The sequence below is a fragment of the Cololabis saira genome, chromosome 4 (assembly GCF_033807715.1).
Source record: "Cololabis saira isolate AMF1-May2022 chromosome 4, fColSai1.1, whole genome shotgun sequence".
In the NCBI taxonomy this organism is placed as follows: domain Eukaryota; kingdom Metazoa; phylum Chordata; class Actinopteri; order Beloniformes; family Belonidae; genus Cololabis; species Cololabis saira.
Genome location: NC_084590.1, coordinates 646316 through 673929, shown reverse-complemented (window position 1 = coordinate 673929; position 27614 = coordinate 646316). Strand labels below are relative to the sequence as shown.

Genomic DNA, 27614 nt, shown 5'->3' with positions numbered 1-27614 from the left:
ATATATATATATATATATATATATATATATATATATATATATATATATATATATATATATATATATTATGATGTTCTGGACCTTCGCTTGAGTACATTTTCTCTAAATGGACCTCTTAAAGTTGAATACCCCTGCTATACAGTGTTAATATTTAACGGGCCCCGGGCCACTCTGTACTGAAAAAATTGGGCCCCAAGGTCAGAAAGGTTAAGAACCCCTGTACTAGAGGAAAAGCAACATAACTGAACATACAAAAGACAAAAACAAACCATGAACATATTGAAAATAATAAAATTAAGGAAAAAAGGAACTAGTTAAACTGGCTTGTGATTTCATCATAGAGCTCATCTGCTTGGACACTGTGTTATTAATATGGGTTATTGGGTTGTATAACTGGGTTATTAATATTAATCTATTGTGTTGACTAGTAACGACCGCGCCTCGACCCGCGGACCAAAATCTTCCTCCGCTCAGAAGAAACTAGTACCGTTTTGGTCCCGATCACGGGACTCTTGCAGGGTTTTGAGCTCTGAACTTTTACTGATGTAAGGCTGGTGTAGAGTTAAGCCTTACCTTATTAAATTAAACCTTTTTGGGGTGGTGAGTAAGATAAACACGGGGACAACTTCTGCTGAGTTCCAGTGTACTTTAATGTCCCTCAACAGTGTAGGATTTTAGAACATCAACACAGCACCTAGTGCCGTACTGTGGCGTATCACTCCGCCCAATCTAAAACAGACTAATCACTACAGATAAACTGACTAGTGTCATTATAGTCCCTGATTTACATCAGAATATAAAGAATATATTTATAAAATAATGAACCTGAATTCAGTGGTGGACAGTAACGGAGTAAATTTACTTGAGTACTGTACTTAAGTACATATCCAGAGGATTTGTACTTTACTTGAGTATTAGATTTCTTTGGTACTTATTACTCTTACTTGAATACATTTCCAAGACAAATATTTTTACTTTTACTCGAGTAAATTTCTAGGAAGGCTGAAAAGTACTCGTTACTTTCAGGTCTGCTCTTTTTTCTTCTTCCCTAAAATCCTATTTTTAGACGGATATTGGGAGACAGGCACAGAGACAGACATTGGGAGACAGGCACGGAGACAGACATTGGGAGACAGGCACAGAGACAGACATTGGGAGACAGGCACAGAGACAGACATTGGGAGACAGGCACGGAGACAGACATTGGGAGACAGGCACAGAGACAGACATTGGGAGACAGGCACAGAGACAGACATTGGGAGACAGGCACAGAGACAGACATTGGGAGACAGGCACGGAGACAGACATTGGGAGACAGGCACGGAGACAGACATTGGGAGACAGGCACGGAGACAGACATTGGGAGACAGGCACAGAGACAGACATTGGGAGACAGGCACGGAGACAGACATTGGGAGACAGGCACGGAGACAGACATTGGGAGACAGGCACGGAGACAGACATTGGGAGACAGGCACAGAGACAGACATTGGGAGACAGGCACGGAGACAGACAAGACAGACATTGGGAGACAGACAAGACAGACATTGGGAGACAGCCAAGACAGACATGGGGAGACAGTTTGTTATGCTCTATATTGCTATATTGTACTGGTACATGTCCTTCCTGTAAAGTTAAGTGACTTCAACATTGAGTTATTGAAAGCAGAGATGTAGTTTTTTGTAAATCAGTGATCTTTGAGGGGGATCCAGACTTAGTTGGATGGTGCAGGTTCATTTGGTTTCAGTTCATGATTGGTAATAAACTCTGCATCATCTGCTGTCCTCTTATGATCCCATTCATTTGATTTGTTTTTGGTGTTTCTGCAGGTTTTATATAATATTGTGGTTATAAAAGCAGCACATCAGTGCAGCTGGTTTCGAAGAGTTAATTCTCAGAAACAATAGTTAAAAGATCCTTAAATTAATTTAGAAAAAATATAGTAATTTACTGATGTGGAAAATAAGAAATTTACTCTTACTCTTACTTTTACTTAAAGTAAATTTAAAAGCATTTACTTTTGGATACTTAAGTACCTTTAAAAGCAAGTACTTTTCTACTCTTACTTGAGTAATATTTTGACTGAGCTACTTTTACTTGTAACGGAGTAAATTTTGACCAGTAGTATTTGTACTCTTACTCAAGTACTGGGGTCGAGTACTCTGTCCACCTCTGCCTGAATTACCAAAATAACCTTCTTAAAGGAGCATGAGGCTCCTTTTAAGAAATGAGACTCTCTAGCGCCACCCTTCACCACGACGGCCGTCGGGTGTACTGCAGCCAACAGCGAAGCCGGCACGGGAGAACGGGGAGAACGTGCATGCAGCGTCATGTGACGTCACATCCGCCACCCAGCGCGGGAAATTCGGAGTCCGAATTGCAGCACATTTTGCAGCACACAGTCTGTTCAAGGCAACGGAGAGATACGGTAGAGGGCTCTTTCTTTTTGGTTTGGAACGCTTCATCTGACATTATTACTAGAAAACTTAAAACGTATACGCATTTTTTTTTCATAAATCCTGCCTCAATCCTGCCTCATGCTCCTTTAACTAAAATAAATCTCCTCTTACACTTATAAGGTGAGCATGAATCAATCTTTTTTATGATGTAAAATTGTATGTATTTATTTACTTACTTACTAGTTCAGTTTGTGGAAAATGGTTGGCCTGGCTTTCTCTTTAAAACTTAAACAGCTATAAAGCATTACAAACTGTAACAATAGGGCAAACACACAGCATTGTTTTGTATTTTGTGTCTTTCAAATAAAAGACAATTTTTTCCAGTCATATGTTCCTCATGCATGGTTGTTGAAAAAATACTGCTATAATATCGTATCGTATCGTTATCGTGACCTCAATATCGTGTATCGTACCGTATCGTGAGATTAGTGTATCGTTACACGCCTAGACTCAAGTAGAGAAAATTAGATTTAATGCTTTGTGCCAAAATGAGTTTAGGTATTCTACTGCCGCTTTTGCACTAGGACTTACTTGGCCCGACTCGGCTCGGCGCGGCTTTACACGGTTCCACTGTGTGTTTTCGCACTGCCAGGGGAGAAGCGGGCAGGTTGGGGTGAAGCTGCTGTGACGTACTCGATTGCGCAACACCTTTGTTCATGTCAGCGCTGATCAGAAATCAGCTGGAGCCGGGAGCGGCTGAGAGTAAAACAGCCCGTCTACATCGATTTTTTAATTTTTTCTCGACAGCCACCAGGTTTATGAACATCTGCACCTCAGAGTTGGATCACCAAACAGACATTTTGTGCTTTATAATAAAATCGCCGCGAGCCGCGGGTCGCCTCGCTCTGACTCCCGCTTCCTGATTCAAACGTCTGACGGCCCCGCCCCCGACCAATCAGTGGCGAGGAGGGTGGTGACGTCCCCGCCCCCCACCAATCAGTGGCGAGGAGGTGGTGACGTCAGAAATAGTCCCTTCTCAGCCCGCTAAGAACCTGGCTGAAATGGTTACAGAAAAAAGTACCGACTTGGAGCGGCTTTACCCGTCTCAGCCCTAGTGCGAAAGCGCAAAACGGGTAGAACCGAGCTGAAGTGAGACTAATGCAAAAGCGCCATAAATGTTCACCATCCAAGATTGGTGATTCTATATTTATCAGTGCAACAACTACTGGTTTTAAAAATGGAGAGTACACAGAATCAGAATCAGAATCAGACTTTAATGACAACGTTTGAATACATCAAACAGGGAATTTGGCTACAGAGTACTAAACTCAAACTGTAGCCCACATCAAGTGTCATTTGTATTTGAGATCCAGTCTGGGATTTATATATTATCTGGTTGTTCTTGTCAAACAATAGTTTACTTGTACATACAATTAGCTGTTCTCACCATTGATACTGCAGAGCTGAAGACCACCGAGCTTTTACTCATCTTTTTGCAACTTGTCTCTCGTCAGAGTTTGTTTATTTCTTCTTTATGAATTCATTAGGAGGCAGACTCTCTAGGGGCAATGGAAAAGGTTTGTCGTCAGCTGACATACCATCTCAGCCCCCATTCCCAGTGGAGGAGACACGGCCTGCTCAAGAGGAAACCTCAGGCCTGGTAAGTGTCTATATGTAAATATCATTGTTTTCCCATTGTAGAGTACAGTCACAATGTTTTTGTGAAGGTCTCACTTCATCACCAATGTGTAAATTGTTTCCTATTTAGATGTCATGGATCATCATCATTGTGACACTTCACTCTCTCTGCCTGTTTGATTCCTTTTGTGGTCATGTACCCCTAGTCTCTCTTATTACCTAAATTGTATCTTGATTGGTGTTTTTGAATTTTCAGTTAGTGATCACAAATTATCTATAGAAGTATAAGCTTTAGCAAATAAGGTAGTTTGTCTCGTTTGTGCGTCCCTGCCATAAAATCATGACAATTTGCAAATGCAGGTGAGTACCCAACTTTTTTTCCAATCTCAAATTGCTATACTATGTTATCACATATGCACATTTTAAAGCTTCTATTTTTTTTTTTTTTTTAATGAAATAAATCAGACTTACTTTATTGCATATAATAAGAAGTTATTCTGAGAAAATAATGAATTAAAGAATGGTTATGATTGAATTTCAGATTGGGTGGGGGTCAACCATGGCTATATATTTTCTATGGTTTGCGCAATGCTGATTACCTATCATGATAAGGATTGGGTGGATAACATTTGTAAAAACCCTATCAGTGAACAAAAAAATAGCTCTTGAGCATTGAGCCTTTAGCTTTTTTGACCATAAAAAGTTTCAAACGTGTACATACAGCTGTAGTAAAAAATATAAAACATGGAGTGACAAAAAATCCAATTGGCACAGCTACTTTGTTGCTACAGGTACTTGTCGAGCTTTTCAGTCTGTGTACATATAACTTGCAGGCTAACCGCCACTGGGTTTTTACATTTCAAAATAAAACCGTGTATTTAAAGTTCACAAGCCTTTTCGTTCCTTATCGCCCCACCTAGATCCCTTTTTAAGTCTCTCCTCAGCACCAGGTTTATGAACATCTGCACCTCAGAGTTGGATCACCAAACAGACTTTTGTGCTGCCATTGCTGGAAGAATAAAATGAACTAGAAAATTTCTGGAAATTTTGATATGGGCATGCCCTACCGCCCATTCGTCCCCTCTTGCTGCTTTGGTTTGGGGCTGTAGTGGTTGTGTTTAGGCTCTATGTCAGTTTGAGGTGTTTTTACACTTGTATTTCATTAATTCCTGTGCTCCCAATAGTTATTAATGGGGCGCGCTTTTTGGCATCTAGCGTTGCCACGGTAACGCTTTTGACTGAGAATAGTAATGCCCATCGAGGCAAGATGGAGATGCATCTAACGATGTATGCCGTGCATGGGTGCATGTTCCGGTTCAGGCTACGTTAACGGATAGGTTTTTTTTTCACCGTGGTACAAAACCCCATCCGAATGAATGGGGCCATTTGGCCTGGATTTTGACATAAAATTTCCTTAAATCCCAGCTTCATGAAATTTGAGTATGTTGAAGACCACAGCGTGCCCAGTCAGGGGACATTTGTACGATGTCTCTACGATAACCTGTTGCCTAGCAACAAGCGTCCAAATTCAAACAGAAATTTAAAAAAAATGAAAGGTCAATATTGCGAAAACTGTAGTAATTAGCATAATGAGGTTGTAGGGTCCGTTAGTGCCAATCGGGCCGAGTGTTTGAAAGTTTCAACGATGTCTCTACGATAAAGTTCGGCCGAGCAATAAGCGTCCGAATTTTCGCCTTTTTTTTTGCTTTTTGGCGTCTAGCGTTGCCACGGTAACACTTTTTACTGAGAAAAGTAATGCCCATCGAGGAACGATGGAGACGCATCCAACGATGTATGCCATGTATGGGTGCATGTTCCGGTTCAGGCTACGTTAACGGATAGGTTTTTTTTTCACCATGGTAAAAAACTCCATCCGAATGAATGGGGCCATGTGGCCTGGATTTTGACATAAAATTTCCTTAAATCCCAGCTTCATGAAATTTGAGTATGTTGAATTCCACAGCGTGCCGAGTCGGGAAACATTTGTACGATGTCTCTACGATAACCTGTTGCCTAGCAACAAGCGTCCAAAGTCAAACGGGAAAAAAAATAAAAATGAAAGGTCAATATCACAAAAACTGTAATACTTGGCATAATAAGGTTGTACGGTCGGTTAGGGACAATCGGGCCGAGTGTTTGAAAGTTTGAACGATGTCTCTACGATAAAGTTCGGCCGAGCAATAAGCGCGGGAATTTTCGCCTTTTTTTTTGCTTTTTGGCAACTAGCGTTGCCATGGTAACCCCTATTACTGAGAAAAGTAATACCCATCGAATCACGATGGAGACGCATCCAACAATGTATGCCATGCATGGGTGCACATTGCGGTTCGGGCCGTATTAACGGACGAAAAAAGAGTGCGGAATAATAATAAGAAAAGGGAAACCTTTTCTAGATACTAATATATCGCCTTCATTTTCATGTTTTTCCTCGTTTTTCCGGCCGTGTTTTAGTTTTTGGGGATTTTTTTTTCCACATCCGAGCGGGGTCATGCTGTACACCCGCTGGTGCGCAGTGGGACTTTTGCGAGCTTGTTAGCAACATTGCCTTTTGGGCCATTCTGGACGATTGCAATATGGTCATGCCATTACTTGGCATGCCCATAACAAGAAGCCATCAGAGTCGCTCTTTCACTGATGTCACATCCTGACTGAGACGTCTGACTCCAACCCCCCCGACCAATCGGTGGCCTGAAGTGTGATGAAGTCACAGAAAAAGTATCTAATCGTTACGGTTAGACCCCGAGTGGAGTGGAGCCGAGCCGGGCTGAGTAGGTGCTGGTGGAACAGTGCCATTAGAGAAGCTCGTTCATGCCATAATCTCCAGCAGACCTGACTACTGTCATGCTCTTTTATCTCCAGTCAGATAATTTCAGCTCATCCAGAATGCTGCTGCCAGAGTCCACAATTTTAAACAATTTTGAATAAATCACATTTTTTTTAAATCACCACAAATCAGCAGTTGGACCCATATCATTGAAATCGACAGGATGTATTCACAATGGTAGATGACATCTGTGAAAACTTGGAAGTGAATTAGATCAATTATGACAAAGTTATGACATTATAGTTTTCATATTTTGAAATAAACTGAGTTACGGACACCTCCGTACACTATTTGTTAGAGTGTAGGAATTTTTTGTCTGGTTGAAAGGCATCTGATCATACAATTGTACTGTGCTAGGACAAACAAGTGTTTCTTATTGATTTTTTTTTACGCGTAGGTACCACAAATCAGGAACTTCCTGTTCAGTGATGAATGATGGCAGTGACGTTCAAGTTATGTCCACGATACACAAAACAGTCAATAAGGAGCCTTTATGACAATTATATGTGTGGATGTAACTTTGATTAGATGAATGAATCAGGAAATGGAGCACATAATGTGATTTAAAAAATGTATACCTAACCAGAAGGTGGGGCTTTAGAGTTCAGCCAATATTGTTATATCATGTACTCAGGACTAAAGACATTAAATGGATGACTTTTGGGGGTGATTGGACAATCTGTCTTGATTTCATGGCAAATTATTGATTTGTGGCAAGACATCAAACTGTGCCACCTTGTCATGGCCATGGTGTGGATAGGATGTACCCCTAAACAGGGATAAATTGTTAAAAAAAACACATTTTTTCTGTGTGCCAAAAGGTGGCACTATATCGGTCAGTGTTAAAATATGGAACTGGTTAGCAAATTTTCTCGACAAGAAGACAAAGGGGAACCCTCTTGCCATGATGGGACATTTGTTGCTGGATACACAATGGACTGCTGGAAGACGTGGAGGATCGTGTGTCTGTCCATACCGTCAGTCGAGGATGTCAAAAAAGCCTATATAATTGGATGTCTGATAACAGGATTTCTGTTTTTTGGAGTTGGCGGTTACTTGGTTATCAACGTATTCGGAAAAGGTTGACAGCTATTCCGGCCCTTACAAGGCTGCCTGACGTGTCAGAAAGGATAAGCTGTCCGATCAAGACTCAGACTGAAACGTGTGCAAAATCGCAAACTGGACACGATTCTTGAACAGAATCGCAGGTTAGCTGCGGTTTTTGAACTCATTGACCGTATGGAAAACGGTCAATGAGCCTGGAAAAGGTGAAGCTCAGCCTGACGGAATTTGACGTCAAATTCGGCTGTTTGGAGTCACCGTGTAGATGAAGACTTCAAGGCAGACGGAAAATTACTGGAGTAAGCCTGACCCAAATACAATTGGTGATATTTCAATTAGACCTTGTCAGGGTGGCCCTGGCAGGCCGGTCTAGCCATAATCTCCCTGGATGTTATGAAAATAAGACACTTTGCTCCTACCATCATTCCCTTTCCCCTCGTGACACTTGTTGAACTTGTTGAACTGTTGAACTGTATCAGAACTATACCGAGCCGGCTGATAACATCAAGGACAATGGCTGAGGAATAATTCTGGGACATAGACCACAGACTTACTGACTCACACAAACACGCACAAAATAATAAACACATCTCTCCCATTATTCAACACCTTCCCTTGACCCCCCCACCCTGTATCACCCATCCTAAAATAAAAACCAGGTTGAAGCGCTGTGCCGGGAGGCTGCGGCGCTCACTTAGACCTGAGATATACTTGTAGTTCAGAACGCGTACGCGTCATGGCCGCCACGCGTATCCTGCGTTCATTTGACGCGTCAACGTGCATGTTCTCAAAAAGAGACTGAACGCGTACGCGACCTGCAGTTCTCGCTCTGGCCGCGAGTGGCGCTGGTACCGGTCAGATACCAGCTGGTCCCGGTCTGATACCAGCTGGTGTCGCTGGCATCGTTTCCTTTGCCGAAATCGCAAGCAAAGCAATGTTATAATCTCCTCTTCATCCAATGGTGTCATGTTAACTTGTTTGTTGTTCTAATCTGCTACTGCTACTACCGCTGCTACTACCTCTACTACTAAATATTTAATCACTTTTCCAACTGTTACTCTGCTTACTGCCCCCTATTGGTGACCGCCGGTACTACACGCTCTCCTTGCGTACTACGCAAGCGATGTTGGTCTTAGGTGGTCTGTGCCTGGAACTCCCCCCTCAACCCTTACCCCCTCCACATATGCTAGTATGTGTTTCCATGCACCTCATGCTGTCTTTACATAGTGTGAAGATTGTAAGGGATGAGGTTTTGGACCCAAGGCCCAGGCCAACACATAGTCAAAGTTCAGGGGGCTGTCCTCGGGGCCGGGCACACCGGCCAGACAGTTCGAGGGGCCGGCGGTAACCTGTTGGGGGCAGTAAGCAGAGCCAGCATTAGAAAAGTAATTAAATAATTGGTAATAGTTTAATAAACCAGCTGGTGGAATAACGGAAAAATAAACAAGACAACAACACTGTTTGACAAGGAGATCACTGCTCTGCGTTTCTTGTGATCTCGGTAAAGAAAACAGCGCGATCGGAGATGGTTTGTCGGGCCGTTCAACCAGAGCCGTTGGGAGACTGGAGAGCTCGTTCATCTGCCGATGCAGCAACTGATGATGAGAAACAGCAGCGATATTTCTGCATTTCCTCCATTTCGTTTGACGACTTGTTACATGGGATTGTCCGCTGATTCAGCTCAAACCAGACACGGCGAGTCTGACACCGCAGCAGAGAGCTGGCTGTCGTCCTGCTACCTGACGGGGACGAGCTGTCGAGCTGCAGCAGCCAGGTGGAGCGTGCACGTACATGTCGTCAGGAGATTAATTTAGCGAAATATCTGGAACAAAGTCGTGTTGGCCGAGCAATGACTGAAGAACCTCTGAGTCCAGCTCAGACGATTGATCGGGGGATAAAACAGCCCAACCTGGACCTCTGATCTGGACCACTGACCTGGACCTCTGACCTGGACCACTGATCTGGACCACTGACCTGGACCTCTGACCTGGACCACTGACCTGGACCACTGACCTGGACCTCTGACCTGGACCACTGACCTGGACCACTGACCTGGACCACTGACCTGGACCTCTGACCTGGACCACTGACCTGGACCACTGACCTGGACCTCTGACCTGGACCACTGACCTGGACCACTGACCTGGACCACTGACCTGGACCTCTGACCTGGACCACTGACCTGGACCACTGACCTGGACCAGGACCACTGACCAGCACCACTGACCTGGACCTCTGACCTGGACCACTGACCTGGACCAGGACCACTGACCTGGACCACTGACCTGGACCACTGACCTGGACCAGGACCACTGACCTGGACCACTGACCTGGACCACTGACCTGGACCTCTGACCAGGACCACTGACCTGGACCACTGACCAGGACCACTGACCTGGACCACTGACCTGGACCACTGACCTGGACCTCTGACCAGGACCACTGACCTGGACCACTGACCAGGACCACTGACCTGGACCACTGACCTGGACCACTGACCTGGACCACTGACCTGGACCACTGACCTGGACCACTGACCTGGACCACTGACCTGGACCTCTGACCAGGACCACTGACCTGGACCAGCACCTGGACCACTGACCTGGACCACTGACCTGGACCACTGACCTGGACCTCTGACCTGGACCACTGACCTGGACCACTGACCTGGACCAGCACCTGGACCACTGACCTGGACCACTGACCTGGACCACTGACCTGGACCACTGACCTGGACCTCTGACCTGGACCACTGACCTGGACCACTGACCTGGACCAGCACCTGGACCACTGACCTGGACCACTGACCTGGACCTCTGACCTGGACCACTGACCTGGACCACTGACCTGGACCACTGACCTGGACCACTGACCTGGACCACTGACCTGGACCTCTGACCAGGACCACTGACCTGGACCACTGACCAGGACCACTGACCTGGACCACTGACCAGGATCACTGACCAGGACCACTGACCAGGACCACTGACCAGGACCACTGACCTGGACCACTGACCAGGATCACTGACCTGGACCACTGACCTGGACCTCTGACCTGGACCACTGACCTGGACCGCTGACCTGGACCACTGACCTGGACCTCTGACCTGGACCACTGACCTGGACCACTGACCTGGACCAGGACCACTGACCAGGACCACTGACCAGCACCACTGACCTGGACCTCTGACCTGGACCACTGACCTGGACCAGGACCACTGACCTGGACCACTGACCTGGACCACTGACCTGGACCAGGACCACTGACCTGGACCACTGACCTGGACCACTGACCTGGACCTCTGACCAGGACCACTGACCTGGACCACTGACCTGGACCACTGACCTGGACCACTGACCTGGACCACTGACCAGGACCACTGACCTGGACCACTGACCAGGACCACTGACCTGGACCACTGACCTGGACCACTGACCTGGACCTCTGACCAGCACCACTGACCTGGACCAGCACCAGCACCACTGACCTGGACCACTGACCTGGACCACTGACCTGGACCACTGACCTGGACCTCTGACCTGGACCACTGACCTGGACCTCTGACCTGGACCTCTGACCTGGACCACTGACCTGGACCAGGACCACTGACCAGCACCACTGACCTGGACCTCTGACCTGGACCACTGACCTGGACCACTGACCTGGACCTCTGACCTGGACCACTGACCTGGACCACTGACCTGGACCACTGACCTGGACCACTGACCTGGACCACTGACCTGGACCAGGACCACTGACCTGGACCACTGACCTGGACCACTGACCTGGACCTCTGACCAGGACCACTGACCTGGACCAGCACCTGGACCACTGACCTGGACCACTGACCTGGACCACTGACCTGGACCTCTGACCTGGACCACTGACCTGGACCACTGACCTGGACCACTGACCTGGACCACTGACCTGGACCAGCACCTGGACCACTGACCTGGACCACTGACCTGGACCACTGACCTGGACCTCTGACCTGGACCACTGACCTGGACCACTGACCTGGACCACTGACCAGCACCACTGACCTGGACCACTGACCAGGACCACTGACCAGCACCACTGACCAGGACCACTGACCAGGACCACTGACCTGGACCTCTGACCTGGACCACTGACCTGGACCAGGACCACTGACCTGGACCACTGACCTGGACCACTGACCAGGACCACTGACCTGGACCACTGACCTGGACCTCTGACCTGGACCAGGACCACTGACCTGGACCACTGACCTGGACCTCTGACCTGGACCTCTGACCTGGACCACTGACCTGGACCAGGACCACTGACCAGCACCACTGACCTGGACCTCTGACCTGGACCACTGACCTGGACCACTGACCTGGACCACTGACCTGGACCAGGACCACTGACCTGGACCACTGACCTGGACCACTGACCTGGACCACTGACCTGGACCACTGACCTGGACCTCTGACCTGGACCACTGACCTGGACCACTGACCTGGACCACTGACCAGGATCACTGACCAGGACCACTGACCAGGATCACTGACCAGGACCACTGACCAGGACCACTGACCTGGACCACTGACCTGGACCTCTGACCTGGACCACTGACCTGGACCACTGACCTGGACCAGCACCTGGACCACTGACCTGGACCACTGACCTGGACCACTGAGCTGGACCTCTGACCTGGACCACTGACCTGGACCACTGACCTGGACCACTGACCTGGACCACTGACCAGCACCACTGACCTGGACCACTGACCAGGATCACTGACCAGGACCACTGACCAGGACCACTGACCAGGACCACTGACCTGGACCACTGACCAGGATCACTGACCTGGACCTCTGACCTGGACCACTGACCTGGACCAGGACCACTGACCTGGACCACTGACCTGGACCACTGACCTGGACCAGGACCACTGACCTGGACCACTGACCTGGACCTCTGACCTGGACCAGGACCTCTGACCTGGACCACTGACCTGGACCAGGACCTCTGACCTGGACCACTGACCTGGACCTCTGACCTGGACCACTGACCTGGACCACTGACCTGGACCACTGACCTGGACCAGGACCTCTGACCTGGACCTCTGACCAGGACCACTGACCTGGACCACTGACCTGAACCACTGACCTGGACCAGGACCACTGACCTGGACCACTGACCTGGACCTCTGACCTGGACCACTGACCAGCACCACTGACCTGGACCACTGACCTGGACCACTGACCTGGACCTCTGACCTGGACCACTGACCAGCACCACTGACCTGGACCTCTGACCAGGACCAACTGACCTGGACCACTGACCTGGACCAGGACCTCTGACCTCGACCACTGACCAGGACCACTGACCTGGACCACTGACCAGGATCACTGACCTGGACCACTGACCTGGACCTCTGACCAGGACCAGCACCACTGACCTGGACCACTGACCTGGACCACTGACCTGGACCAGCACCAGCACCACTGACCTGGACCAGCACGTACGCGTTCAGTGTCTTTTGGAGAAGGTGCCTGTCGAGGCGTCAAATGAACGCAAGATACGCGTGTCGGCCATGATGCGTACGCGTTCTGAGTATATTCACCCTTGAGACTCATCTCCCCCTGAATGTGGATGAAGATCTAATGGAGGAGTTCAGAATCAGCTTTATTGAGTCAGTTTAGAAAACTGTTCTTGACTTCGGATACACCGTGCGCCTGTTTTCCAAGGGTAACACTGGGATAGGGGGGGGAGGAGAAAAAAAAGTACATCTTCACATTGAATATCATACAATACACAATATCAAGTTGCAAAAAAAACACCTTGCAGCATACAAAGCACAGACGTCACAAGACTTGCATGTGGGTGGTGGGGGGTGGGCAAGTGGGGGGGGGGGGGGGGGTGGTCCCGGCAAGTTCATCCAAGTGAGGGCCACGTAGCTGGCGCTCAAACCCGAAACGTCCTTGTCAGGGGGGCTGATAAGAGGGGGGAGCCAGTAAGGCGGTTGGATGAGGAGAGGGGGGTGAGTGTGTGTGTGTCAGTGTGTGTGTGAGAGTCTGTGACGCGATAAGTCCGATGACCTTTCGCCCAGAAAGGCGTCCTTGATGTTTCGGGCAGCCGTACAGTTCTGGGGGCGGATCCTCAGGTGTTTTGGGAGAGGGAAGGGCTAGGAGACAGAGTTATCTTGTTTGCATTCCTCCAGGAGATTGTGAGCAGGAGCGGTCGTGCCAAGCCGCTCTCTCGAGGTCAAATTCGTAAATCAGCGGTTGTTTTGAGAACAGGCAGCCCAGTAATTTTCCGTCTGCCTTTCCAGTCTCTGATCATTCTCAGCGACTTCAATCAGACGAAATAGTGATCAATCAATCAATTCCGGCCAAGCTGAGCTCTCAGCTTCTCCATGTTGTTATCCATCTTGTTAATGAGCTCAAAGCCCCCCGCCAGCCTGCGGTTCTGCTCGAGAATCACATCCAGCTTACGGGCCTGCTCCACCAGCGTAAAAGTCAGAGCACTGATCGCTTTGCTTGATCCTTCTGCCACGTCCGGCAGCCTTTCTAAGTGGCTGAAAGAGGCCGCCGACGACTTACGCATTTGTCGATACATCAGGAGACCGCCTCCTCCAATCAAGGAGATAATCAGGAGGAATCCTGCGATCATAAATCCAAATATGTAGGCATCTTCTGCATCCTCGACTGACAAAATTGCCAAACACAGCGGCTTCCACGCTTTATACGCATCCATCGAGTACCCAGCAAAGAATGTCCCGTCAGGGCAGGAGGGCTCCCTTACCCCCTGTCTTCTTGTTGCAAAAATTTGGTCAATTGTGCTGAGAGACCAGTTGAATAGCTCTCTAGTATTACTGTGTCAGATTTGATGACCAGCAAACTGTCTCTACATATTTGAGCATACCCCATCTGCTGGCATCTTCCTCCACCACCAATTTGGATCAATTCTTATTAGTGCCATTACATATTGGGCCACTAAACTATACAGATTTTGATAGGGGGAAAAGAGAGTACTTGTAACAAACTATTGAAATTATTATTTCTATACCACCTGTTGGCAAGAAGGAAGCATTTCTTCACTATGCATATTATTTATGATATTGTATAGATTGAATCATCACTAAATGATTGGTGCCAAACAATAATATGTGCTGTTAATTCAAGACAATCATCCCGACCATATTGGTTATAATATGTTCTCATGGCTCTGTCTCCAGTCTGAAGGCAGTATTGTCAGCTCCTCTCTCCAGTGGCACTCTGGATCTTTCTGGCATCCCACTGACGTCCCGGGACATGGAGCGTCTGTGTGCACACCTACAGCATCATGCATTCGCTGTGGTCAGCTTGGAACTGGGCTTCACTGAACTAACAGATGAGGCTTTCCTTCTGCTGCTCCCCACGCTGGCTACACTGCCACACCTTGAGACTCTGGTCCTGAATGGAAACAGATTGACCAGAGCTGTTCTGAAGGAGTTAACTGATGCCCTGAAGGTCTGAAAGTCATCTATGATATAACCTTTTTCAAATGAGATTAGTTTTTGCATTTCATGCCTGCAACACATTCCAAAGACAGATTTTGTCCAGTTCCTCTAAACACATCTTAAGATGTGCTACAGGATTGTCCTTTTTACTTTAAAGGGGACCTATTATGAATAGGTCCCCCTTTAAAGTACCAGATTCTGGAGTGTCTGTACAGCCGCCCGGATGAGCCGTCCAGTGTGATGTGGATCTACGAGCCAATAAGATTCTGCTCCCGTCGTTACGTAACGACAGGAGCGATGCGTGAAACCACGCCCACACCTAACTCCGCCGGCAGGAGCTTCCGCCATCTTTTCGTAGCGGTGTATCGCGTCATTCCGGTCATCGCGTCAGGCAGCCAATCAGCACAGAGCCTCATTATCATAGCCCCGCCCACTCAGAATCCCTCATAGAGACGGAGGTTAGAAATGGGGAAGATAAAGACATGGCTCAGACGCTGAATTTCTAATTTATTTAGCAAAAACAATCAAAAGCTTGTTTTTAAGACATTCAAGGCCTGTTTAAAATAGGTATTAGATGGCATAATAGGTCCCCTTTAATTTTATTTTATTTTTTCATCAGACACGTCAGAACTGCAGATAGGCAAGTCCAGTACCTGTACCATCTTCTTTCTTAGCCATGTCTTTTTGATATGTGCAGAAAATGGTTTGCATTGTGCTCAAACTAAGAGAATAAAGATTCTTGTTACATTGTTATTGTTAAGATGTGAATGCTTTCTTTTGTAGGATCAAAACAGTTTCCCGAGTGTGACATGGATAGACCTGGGCAACAATGTGGACATCTTCTCCCTGCCACAGCCGTTTCTGGTCAGCCTGAGGAAGCGCTGTCCCAAGCAGGGCAACCTGCCCACCATCTTGGAGTTTGGAGAAAGCCAGGCCAGCGACCCACCTGAAAAGGTTAGGTGTCTTTGGGACGAGGAGGACACTGATGACACCAACCGAACCGAGAGCATGGGTGAGCTCCGGTCAGAGGTGGAGGAAGAGCTGGAAGGGGAGACGGAGATAGAAGAAATGATGGAGGAGCTGCTGGATTTTGACAGGGAGGTGCAGGGGAAGGACGATGAAGATGAGAGCATGTGGACAGTAGGAGAGCAGACAAGAGCAGGGGAGGGGAAGAGGAGGAGGAGGAGCAATGGGGAAGAGGAAAAAGAGAAGGAGGCACAGAGAAGAAAAGCATATGAAGGGAGGAGGGCAGTTGTGGTGGAGGTTGATGAAGACACACAGAGCTGTTCATCCCTCCTGTCCTGTTCCAGCCATTCGCAGCACTCATGCGATGCAGTTGATCCAATAAGAGTGCAGAGGGATGACTTGATTGACCAATCAGACCATTTAACCTGACTGCTGCTCCTCACTCTGATTATGTTTTCCTCCCTGTGTCTGGTCCTGTGTGGAGGGAGGTGAAAAAAGCAGATGCTAGTGTTGCATGGCATGGCAATGCCACTTGAAATTACCTCCAGTAATGACATTTATGACTCCAGAGCCTTGAGCTACTGATAGAATGACTGCTGATGCCACAAGAGGCCATTCCCCAAGGGGAAGGGCATTTATTATAGCTGTACATTATGCCATAGCTGTGAGTGAGAATGTGCAGTACTGACTACTTTATCATATCAAATGGAGCTTTTATGAATAAAATGTCACATCCTTTATTCTTTTAATCTTGATAATACCTAAATGTGCCTGTAACACCTCTGGTTATTGGTTTAAAATGTGTCATGAGTGATAAAGCTTCATGAGAAGATTAAAAAATCCCCAGACATAAACTAGTAAGTTTAAACTTTTTTTTTCAAAAACTAAAAATGGAAATGTATAAAACATCTCCCTTCCAAATACTTTACTAATAGCTAGCCAGCTGTATGAGAAGATGAACAGGTATCAAAAGTTAACCCATTCATTGAACTCTTGCTGCTTAAAAACAGATTAACTGTCTGTGAAGAGGAGAGTCACGGAAGCAACTGATAACATCAAATCCATGTTGCAAAGGTCTAATGTTTATTAGACAACTGTGTGAAAAACAATAAAGAGCATCTTTTGACAGGACCAGGACTGGGTGGTGTTAGTGTACAGTGAATAGATGTACTAACCTCAATGCCATGTGGCCTGAAGCATATGTCAAATATTTAGTAGCTTATATATAATACATAATCCATGTTTGAATTCATGTTACTGTACATCAGAGTGTGTCACATGCTTACTATGATCGGCTTGTCAAGTTGTTGATTTGCTGAGTTTTAACAAGTAAATTGTAATCTCTCTCTCTCTCTCTCTCTCTCTCTCTCTCTCTCTCTCTCTCTCTCTCTCTCTCTCTCTCTCTCTCTCTCTCTCTCTCTCTCTCTCTCTCTCTCTCTCTCTCTCTCTCTCTCTCTCTCTCTCTCTCACACACACACACATATATACACACCATAGGGCAAAAAGTATTTAGTCAGCCACCAATTGTGAAAGTTCTCCCACTATGTATGTCCAGCTTTACAGAAAACCTTTGACCTCTGTCATTGCCAACAATAGGTATATAACAAAGTATTGAGATTAACTTTTGTTATTGAAATACTTATTTTCCACTATAATTTGCAAATACAGTACATTCTTTAAAAATCAGACAATGGGATTTTATGGATTTTTTTTTTTCATTTTGTCTCTCATAGTTGAGATATACCTGGCATGAAAATTACAGGCCTCTCTTATCGTTTTAAGTGGGAGAACTTGCCCTACTCGACCTGTCCAGGGTGGACCTGCCTCTCGCCTGAAAATAGCTGGGATAGGCTCCAGCAGACCCCCGTGACCCTGCTCTCCAGCAGACCCCTGTGACCCTGCTTTCCAGCAGACCCCCGTGACCCTGCTCTCCAGCAGACCCCCGTGACCCTGCAAAGGATATAGCGGGTATAGATAATGGACGGATGGAACTTGCACTATTGGTGTCTGACTAAATACTTTTTCGCCCCACTGTATATATATATATATATATATATATATATATATATATATATATATATATATATATATATATATATATATATATATATATATATACATATATATATACATACACTATATCAAGTTGAGTATGTGTTTATTGTCCATTGAACCTCTTTAATACTAGTTTTGATAAACATAGTGAAAAAGCAAAATTGTACTCTTATGTATAATATCTAAAGGTTTTCATGTAAGTTATTAAAGATATTTGGAGACACTAAGATTCTGATGATATCATTATATGGTCTTGAGGCCCCGTTACCCTGTAAAGGATTAAATGGGTATAGAAAGTGGATGGATGGATGGATGGATGGATGGATGGATGGATGGATGGATGGATGGATGGATGGATGGATGGATGGATGGATGGATGGATGGATGGATGGATGGATGGATGGCCTTGATGCAATGAGAAACAGAAACCCAGTATTCCAGAATAAACAGTAAAGTCTAAAATAGAAGATAATACAAACAAATCTGTAATATTCATGGGAAACCAGGAATTTGGAAAAATGTGATTTCTATGCCCATAACTTGAGTAATGTTTCTCAGCCCTAACTTACCATTCTCACATTAATATTCAAAATGGCAAAATGTTTCTTCTGTCATTATTCAGTCACTTTGTCACTTTTATTTAGTCACTTTGAATAGAACCATTTAGCAACAAAAGCCATTTCAGGGTCCAGATGTACAATCTGGGCCCGAGCACAAGGGCCTATTCTAGAGTATCTAAATGTAGATGTGGAGGACGGGCGTTCTGCTATCATTACTATGGAACCAACTTCCAATCTGGGTTAAGGGGGCTGACACCACCTCCACCTTTAAAACTAAACTTCTGTTGTAATAAACGCTATATATTTATATATTTTATTTATATATAAATAAAATTGAATTGAATCGGCTATAGAATAAGTAAAAAATAAATAATATTATGATAAATAATATCCATCGACCTCTAAAAAACATGTACAGAAAATAAAACACTATTTTCAAAACAAAATTACTTTATCAAGTCAGCATTTAGTGCCACCTCCATCAAAAAGAACCAAAAATGTAATTATTTATAAGGAGACTGTCTCATATGTTGGGAACAATTTCAGTTAAGATTCTATTTAATCCAATTTCATAAGCTGATGAACCAATCAGATTGTAGTTTAGAGAATATCAACCAATAGCAGACGGCCTTAGGACCCCAAAATGTGAACGTGCTAAGCGGGAGAACTGACAGCTTCGTCTTTTTTACGACTTCAAAATCAACTATTTAATGTTATTAAAATTAAAAATATATGAAAAATAAAATAAAAATGAAAAGTACATCAAACATACAGTGGTTACTGAAAGTATTCGGACCCCTTCACATTTTTCCCTCTTTGTTTCATTGCAGCCATTTGCTAAAATCCAAAAAGTTCATTTTATTTCTCATTAATGTACACTTAGCACCCCATCTTGACAGAAAAAAACAGAAATGTAGAAATTTTTGCAAAATGTATTAAAAAGAAAAAGTAGTGCATGCTCGTAAGTATTCAGACCCTTTACTGTCATACTCATATTTAACTCACATGGTGTCAATTTCTTCTGATCCTCCTTGAGATGTTTGTGCTCCTTCATTTGAGTCCAGATGCATTTAATTAAACTGATTGGACGTGATTAGGCAAGGCACACACCTGTCTTTTTAAGATGGTGAGGGGTGACATCCGCTGCTAATCCAGGACGGGAGAACACACATGGAGGCGCACATCGAGCACTGGAAATCTGCAAAAAAGAAAAAAGCAGAAAAAAAAAAAAAAAAAAGAACAGGTACGAAACAGGCACTACCTAACCAACCCCCAAAACTATAGCGCGAGCATGCAGCTGAACAGGCCGATGTATATGTCTGTGTGTGTGTGTGTGTGTGTGTGTGTGTGTGTGTGTGTGTGTGTGTGTGTGTGTGTGTGTGTGTGTGTGTGTGTGTGTGTGTGTGTGTGTGATAGTACAATCAAAGCTCCACCTGAGCCGTAGGCCGACGAGGGAACGCAGGCGATGTAGGCCCCTCCCCCGCCCCTGGTGTTGAGTGCATGTGACCGGGCGGAGGGGGAAACGGCCCTCCATTCACACTGACGACATAAGACATAAGCCCCTTTCACACAGAGATTCCGCAATATTGGTGTAAAGAAGTCCTGCCAATACGCCGCCTTTGTTGGTTCACACAGAACCATACAACGCCGGCATAACGCCGCTCCCGTCTGTAAATTCACACAGCATGCCGGCGTTCCGCAATCAGAGGCGTGACGACAGCGTCAGTCCGACCGTCATGTCAGCGGCATGCCGGCTGTGTCATTCACACAGACCCCGTTTCGTCTCTGTGACGGCTCTGTGACTACCTCCGCTGCCGGCTTATTGGTGGGGCCACTTGGCCCCCCCATTCCGCCTCCGTGACTTTCACACAGAACAGCGAGGCGGCTTGAAGGCGCAACGTTCCCGCCTCGAACTGGCTGTGTGAAAGGGCCTATAGACACCTGGGAATGACTCCCCCCGCCCCCCGACCCGGCCCCCCGGCGGACACCCAAAAGACCCCGGAGTCCCCACAGACGCAGAGGCACACGGCCAGCCGCCCCTTTGCTGCTGTGCAGTCCCTTCTTATCAAGGTAGGCAGGGTGGAGAGGTTGATGGGGCACACCTGTGCCCCATCACCTGAGTGGCTGCTCCTCCACCCTGCCACATATACATTTATATTTAAAACATGAAGCATCACGATCTGATTCCTCTGCTGCAGAAATAAACACAACTTGTGCCAACGTGATTATCGAGGTGTAAACGTGAGAAATAAAGATCAAAGTCGCTGTAACTCGGAGTGTTGCATCCGCAGGAGGAGAGAATGGTCTGGGTCCCGGTCCAGGTCCAGGTCCAGGTCCAGGTCCAGGTCCTGAGAGGAGAGACCGGTCTAGATCCCGGTCCATCACCGGAGAAATACTTTCTGGATCTGCAGCACCTGCAGCTGACTCCACATCAGACTCTGAAAGTTGCCTAAACATTCAATAAAAACTTTATTCATCATTGCTGAATCACATCAGTTCGTACCAACCAACCTTTCTTTGACATCTTAGTTTTATTTTAAAAGACAACTTTACAGAACCGTTTTTTCGCTGCAAAATTTATTTTAATGTTTTTCTGTCCAGACACAGTTATGGGATGTTTTAGGATCTGGCTTTAATCTCCAGTCCTCGTCCCATACGGTCCTTGTAACCCTCGAAGTGGCAATATAAGTGAGTACTGTTGAGGAATTTATCAAACCAGTTCAGAAGTCCGCTTTGTGGTTTTTTATGAGGTTTTATTGAGCCGGCGGTGAGCACGTCTGCACAGACCAGAGGTCTGGTAGAAATGCTGACCTCGAGTGACGTTGTAATCAGATTTTTATACAAGAAGTTTCAGGAATACCAGCCCAGTGAGAGAGGTGGGACTTTTAGCTTTAGGACCACCCCTGAGGGATCAGGAAGTCCGTATATGTTCTTTGTCTCTGTGGGGGCTGGAAGTCTCGGCAGGGATGCAGAACGCCGAACCTTGCGTGACAATGTCCCGGCAGGGGTCCCCAGGAACTGGAACCCGCATGTCTATGAGCATAAGGGGGGCTTGAGCAATCTGCAAGGCGTCGTTGTGTCCCTGCAGGGGGCCAAATGGTCAAAATGCTTCATCAATTCACAATTTTTTTTTTTTTTTTTTTTTTTTTTTTTTACAGTGGAGTACATCATTTTAGTAATAGTTTGAGTGATACATGTGTTTGCAAGTAAACCTTAGACATGTGGTCGGAAACCAAATAACAACAAGCCAACAAAGCAAATTCAAATATCAAGTAACCAACGTGTCCTAACTGTTCTTTAAACCAATGAAACAAACTACTTATGACAGGTGTATGTAACATTTTGGCAATATCTTTCAAGTGATGCGTTATTTCTTGGACTGTGGCATTGCGGGTGTAAATGTACAACATTCAGTTTTAATGACAGCACAAGTTCCCCTTGAGAAGCTAGTAAGTAGTCCAATGCAGCACGATTCCGCAAGGCCATCATCCCTAGAGCAGCCATCTCCCGTGAGAGCTTCGGCATGCCCCCTGTTGCGGTCCTTGCCGAATCCTCAATGGAATCGGGCAGTGGTTTTTGGCTTGTTTTAGGCTTAACAAGCGGTTCTTCAGAAGGAGAGTATGTGGAGTCACATCTCGATGCTACACCATAATTGTCTCGCTTGTGGGGGTCTGCGGGGCCTGTGCTGCTCCTCCGCTCCTCAGCTCCTCCACCAGTCGTGGAGGTCCTGGGTGTTGGAGCTGGGCTTTCCTGCCCGCGTTGCTCCCCTCAATGGCTCCGACGGGGTACCACAGAAAGAAGAAGGAATCGGCCGGTCTCCGGTGCAAGGTCGAGGAGCTGTGCTCCCGCAGTGGGACGCGTGGAACCAGGCCAGCGCCCCCCACCCTTGAGTGTCGGTGGTGCAGGACGTGCTGAGCCCTGGACCACCGAGGCCCTCTCCGACACAAACCCAGTCTCCGGGTTGTGGCATGGTTTGCCACTAAGAAGAGACTGGACAGCTTTTACTTTTCTGTGGATTGACTGAACAGCAGAAGTTTAGAGTACAACAGAATGATATCATGGATTCATCCATGGCATGGAAGTCCATCTTCTTCATATATACAGAACTGAATTGCTTTGTATGGTCATAGGTCTACCCATGATCCTTTCATGAGGCGTGAGTTTTGTGCTTCCTAATGGGTGTTAACAGGTGTCAACATTGTCCATTTAAGTCCAGTTTAAAATTCTCTGCACATACAAAAACATTTTCATACATGAACATTTTCATATCCCTCACATAATGTCTATTTGCAGAGCTTCAAAAAAGTCACGGTGGGGGGGAGTGTTGATAATGTTTGCAATATTTTTATAGGATGCAAATCTTGGAGCTTATCAGTCTTTCAACACTATCTGACACATTCCCCCTTTTTCTCATCTGTGATTGCCAACTGTGATCAACTATTCACGTGTACAAGGATGTGGGTGCAACAACGCGGCCGTCGTTGCTGACCCACAAATTATTTACATTTTTACAACCATGGGAATGCTACAATCCGTTTTTTTCTTCACCTCAGTAGTCTTCTTGTAGGAGAGCTACATCATTAGGAGAAACCAGGTCGTTAGCGGGTATAGAAGGGCAAAGTTTTACATAGACAGGTAAGCCAAATTTGGCAGTTTCTTTTGCTGCATGGTCAGCTGAAGCATTGCCTAGTGAAAACAGGGTTGGACTGGGTGTGGGCTTCACATTTAACAAAGCAATAGATGAAGGTAGTTGACAGGCTTGTAACAGTTCACCAATCAATTAACCACATTTATCTCCGAGGATGAAATAAATCCTTGGTTCGCCCACAATATATAAAATCTATAAAATACAATATACACAACCAAAAGCATATCTGGAATCTGTATAGATTGTAACAGTTTTACCTTTTGATCAGTATATAGTTTCATCTACTTGGGTGGAGCGGGAGGAGGAGGGCGCTTTCAACAATTAAGAATTATCACAAATTGTATAACCTGCGTATGGTATTCCATTTTTATAAGCAGAGCCGTCAGTGAGGAAAACAGGAAAGGTCAGGACGAGTGTTAAAGACAGAGGTGTCAAAAGTATTCTCATTCATTACTCAGGTAGAAGTATAGATATTAGAGTTCAAAAATACTCCTGTAGAAGTTGAAGTATCAACCCAAAATGTATTTATTTTTATTTTTATTTATTTTTTTCTCAAGTAAAAGTATAAAGTACTGGTTTCAAAAGTACTTAAAGTATAAAAGTAAAAGTAATATAAGCGGGGAAAAACATTAAGGCTAAAAGCCATTGAAAATGAATGCATCTTAGTATAATGCAAATATATTAAAGAACCATATATTTGTATTATTGAGCATTAACATGTGTTTCAGAGACCAGACACGTACAAACCAAATATGTTTATACTTCTCATCCAACCACAACCAAATTCACTCTATCCGGATGGCACAATTTAACTGGATAGTTTTTTTTAAAAAGGCCGAAATGAAATAGAGTAAGGCTGTTTTTAAAACGTAAGGAGTAAAAAGTAAAGATAATTGCGTGAAAATGTAAGGAGTAAAAGTAAAAACCGTCTGAAAAATAATTACTCCAGTGAAGCATACACAACCAAAAGTTCTACTTAAGTAAGGTAATGAGGTATTTGTACTTCGTTACTTGACACCTCTAGTTAGAGATTAGTTATACATGCATTCAGAGACGTTATAGTAGGCCACAGACAGATTTCCATGCACTTACATGATGAAGTTACCATAGGCAGGAGAGAGATTATGTAAATTGGGATGCTCTGATTTGGCTCACCCCAATGGGAGCTGATCATTGGCTGTTTCCTCTGCGCCTCCTCTCAGCGCTCAACCTGTGTAGGAAACACTTTTGAAAAAGACATTAGTATTTTCATACATTTCAGATTCTTTTTTTTTTTTTTTTTGCGTTACCCAGGCCTACCCTTTGTGGAGGGCAATTAGCAAATATATATTTTGCATGTACCCTGGAGGGAATCCATCAATCTGATCTCGTGACAGACCACAATTCTCTTTTGCTGTCAAAATTGTTTTAGCATAAAGTTCCCTGGGATTATCAATTTTCCCTTTGAACTGTTAAGGCAATAAATCCTGTGAAAAAAGTCTGAGCTTGCTCTGGTGTGATTTTGGCAACAGCTGTGGGATTAAAGGGAATTCTACAAGCATCAAGTACTTTGCGCATCAAGTACTTTACTTTTCAAATCATGTGGCAAAGTTAGTTTAACCGCTGTTTCCTCTAGCCATTTTGTTTATTAATTTAAAATCTCTTACCATTATTTGGCTCCAAATTTTGTAGGCAACAGATCTTGGATTTTTGTAAAATCCAGTCGTCATCAGAAGTGTCATCGTCATTTGATTCTTTAATCAGTTTCATCGGATAAAGGTTTTGATTTTATCATTTAACTGGTTCTCTAATTTCTTTTTCGTCTGCGTTGTGTTTTTAAATCCTTCTAGCCATCAGCTTTTTATTTTGATCAGTAAGCGAAGCTATTTGAGATTCTGCATTACGGCGTCTACCTTCATCCCTCCAAAAATCTGAGGGAGTTTGAAGTGCTTTTTAGTTATTTTAACAATATTTAATACTAACTGAGTAACAAACAAAACTAACAAATAAAACTATCGGTACCGTGATTACCATACATGTATTTAAAGAACTGAAAAACTTCACTTGACAGAGCATACAAATCATTCCTGTTGGTGCAAGAAGAGCAAGTCGATTCTTGCAGAAATGAAATATACCTCATTTTGGGAGAGCGTGTCATCCCGACTTATAAAATAAAACAGTTTCTCTACATACAGAATGTCTATTTCTCACAAATATATCAGTGTTCCAACACTTACGGACCCCACGTCCTGCATATGCATAAGAATAGTCCCCCTGGACTATCTTTTTATTGGTACCAGACCAACCATGGCGCTCTTGGCCATTTCTCTCTTTAATGTTACCCGAGATATTAAACCTTTTTTAGAAGAGCGAGTCAGATTCTTAAGGCAGGAGAAGCAGAACATTCTCACAACACAATCAAATTCAAGTGTTATGAAATTGCCAGCGTTCCTAAAAACATCTCTACAATAACGTTCCCAATAACACAAAATAATAAAATAACCTTCACAACCACACAGCGGACTTACCTAAAATCTCAGGATGACGTCAACCATTCTCCGGCACTCCAATTCACAGACTTTCGACAACAACTCAGCAACAATAATTTGGGATTTTGTAAGTGGATCCCTTAACCTCTAAAATTTTAGATAGAGTCGCTGATTGCGCCGTTGTTCTGGAACAGGAGTTTCCATCGAAGGTCTATTGTCATCCGGGTCACGGCGCCAAATTGTTGAGGAATTTATCAAACCAGTTCAGAAGTCCGCTTTGTGGTTTTTTATGAGGTTTTATTGAGCCGGCGGTGAGCACGTCTGCACAGACCAGAGGTCTGGTAGAAATGCTGACCTCGAGTGACGTTGTAATCAGATTTTTTATACAAGAAGTTTCAGGAATACCAGCCCAGTGAGAGAGGTGGGACTTTTAGCTTTAGGACCACCCCTGAGGGATCAGGAAGTCCGTATATGTTCTTTGTCTCTGTGGGGGCTGGAAGTCTCGGCAGGGATGCAGAACGCCGAACCTTGCGTGACAATGTCCCGGCAGGGGTCCCCAGGAACTGGAACCCGCATGTCTATGAGCATAAGGGGGGCTTGAGCAATCTGCAAGGCGTCGTTGTGTCCCTGCAGGGGGCCAAATGGTCAAAATGCTTCATCAGTACATTTGTAATTGTTAGAGTGCAAGTGTAAACTGTTCTTTTTGACACCTTTTGTTCTGTTTGACACTTTCTTGATTGTTTCAAAACCTCAGAAAAGTGTGTACACCAGCCTTGGTGTGTGAGTGAAAGACTGCAACTTTCTACGTTCAAATCAATTTTTGTATATCCGACCATGAGCGTAGAAAGTGCCGTACACACGTTTTTTGTGCGCCGCACTCTTTGTACATGAGGCCCCAGGAGAGAATCTGCAAGGAAGACTGGATCCCCAAATCCAGGTGTGAAAAAATTGTTGCATCAATCCCATTAGACCATCAGGCCTCCAATACAGGGGTCACCAATCCTGGTCCTCGAGGGCCGGTGTCCTGCATGTTTTAGATGTTTCCCTGCTTTAACACACCTGATTCTAATTAATCATTCTCATCAGCTTGTCATCCAGGGCTGCACAATTCTGTTAATGACACAGTCACTTGTATCATGGTGCAATGAAGCAGGGAAACATCTAAAACCTGCAGGGACACCAGCCCTCGAGGACCAGGATTGGTGACCCCTGTACTGAGCAAGGAGCCCAAATACCTCTGACCATGTGATATTTCAGTTTTTCTTTGTTAATACATTTGCAAAAATGTCTACATTTCTATTTTTTTCTGTCAAGATGGGGTGCTGAGTGAACATTAATGAGCAATAAAATTAACTTTTTTGATTTTAGCAAATGGCTGCAATGAAACAAAGAGGGAAAAATGTGAAGGGGTCCGAATACTTTCAGTACCCACTGTATGTTTGATGTACTTTTCATTTTTATTTTATTTTTCATACTAATCATTTTATGCAGATTTTAATTGTTAAATGTCATGCTTTTTATG

General features: G+C 45.2%; 1 protein-coding gene across 1 annotated transcript in view; it reads left to right on the top strand.

The window, feature by feature from the left end:
* lrrc75a (leucine rich repeat containing 75A) overlaps positions 1–18432 on the top strand; it is a 58214-nt gene extending 39782 nt beyond the window's left edge. The window contains exons 4-6 of the mRNA XM_061720149.1: positions 3947–4059; positions 15132–15405; positions 16179–18432. Of these exons, the coding sequence (XP_061576133.1) occupies positions 3947–4059; positions 15132–15405; positions 16179–16790 (999 nt within the window). The 3' untranslated portion in view covers positions 16791–18432. The remainder of the gene's footprint in view (positions 1–3946; positions 4060–15131; positions 15406–16178) is intronic.
* The last annotated feature ends 9182 nt before the right edge of the window (positions 18433–27614 follow it).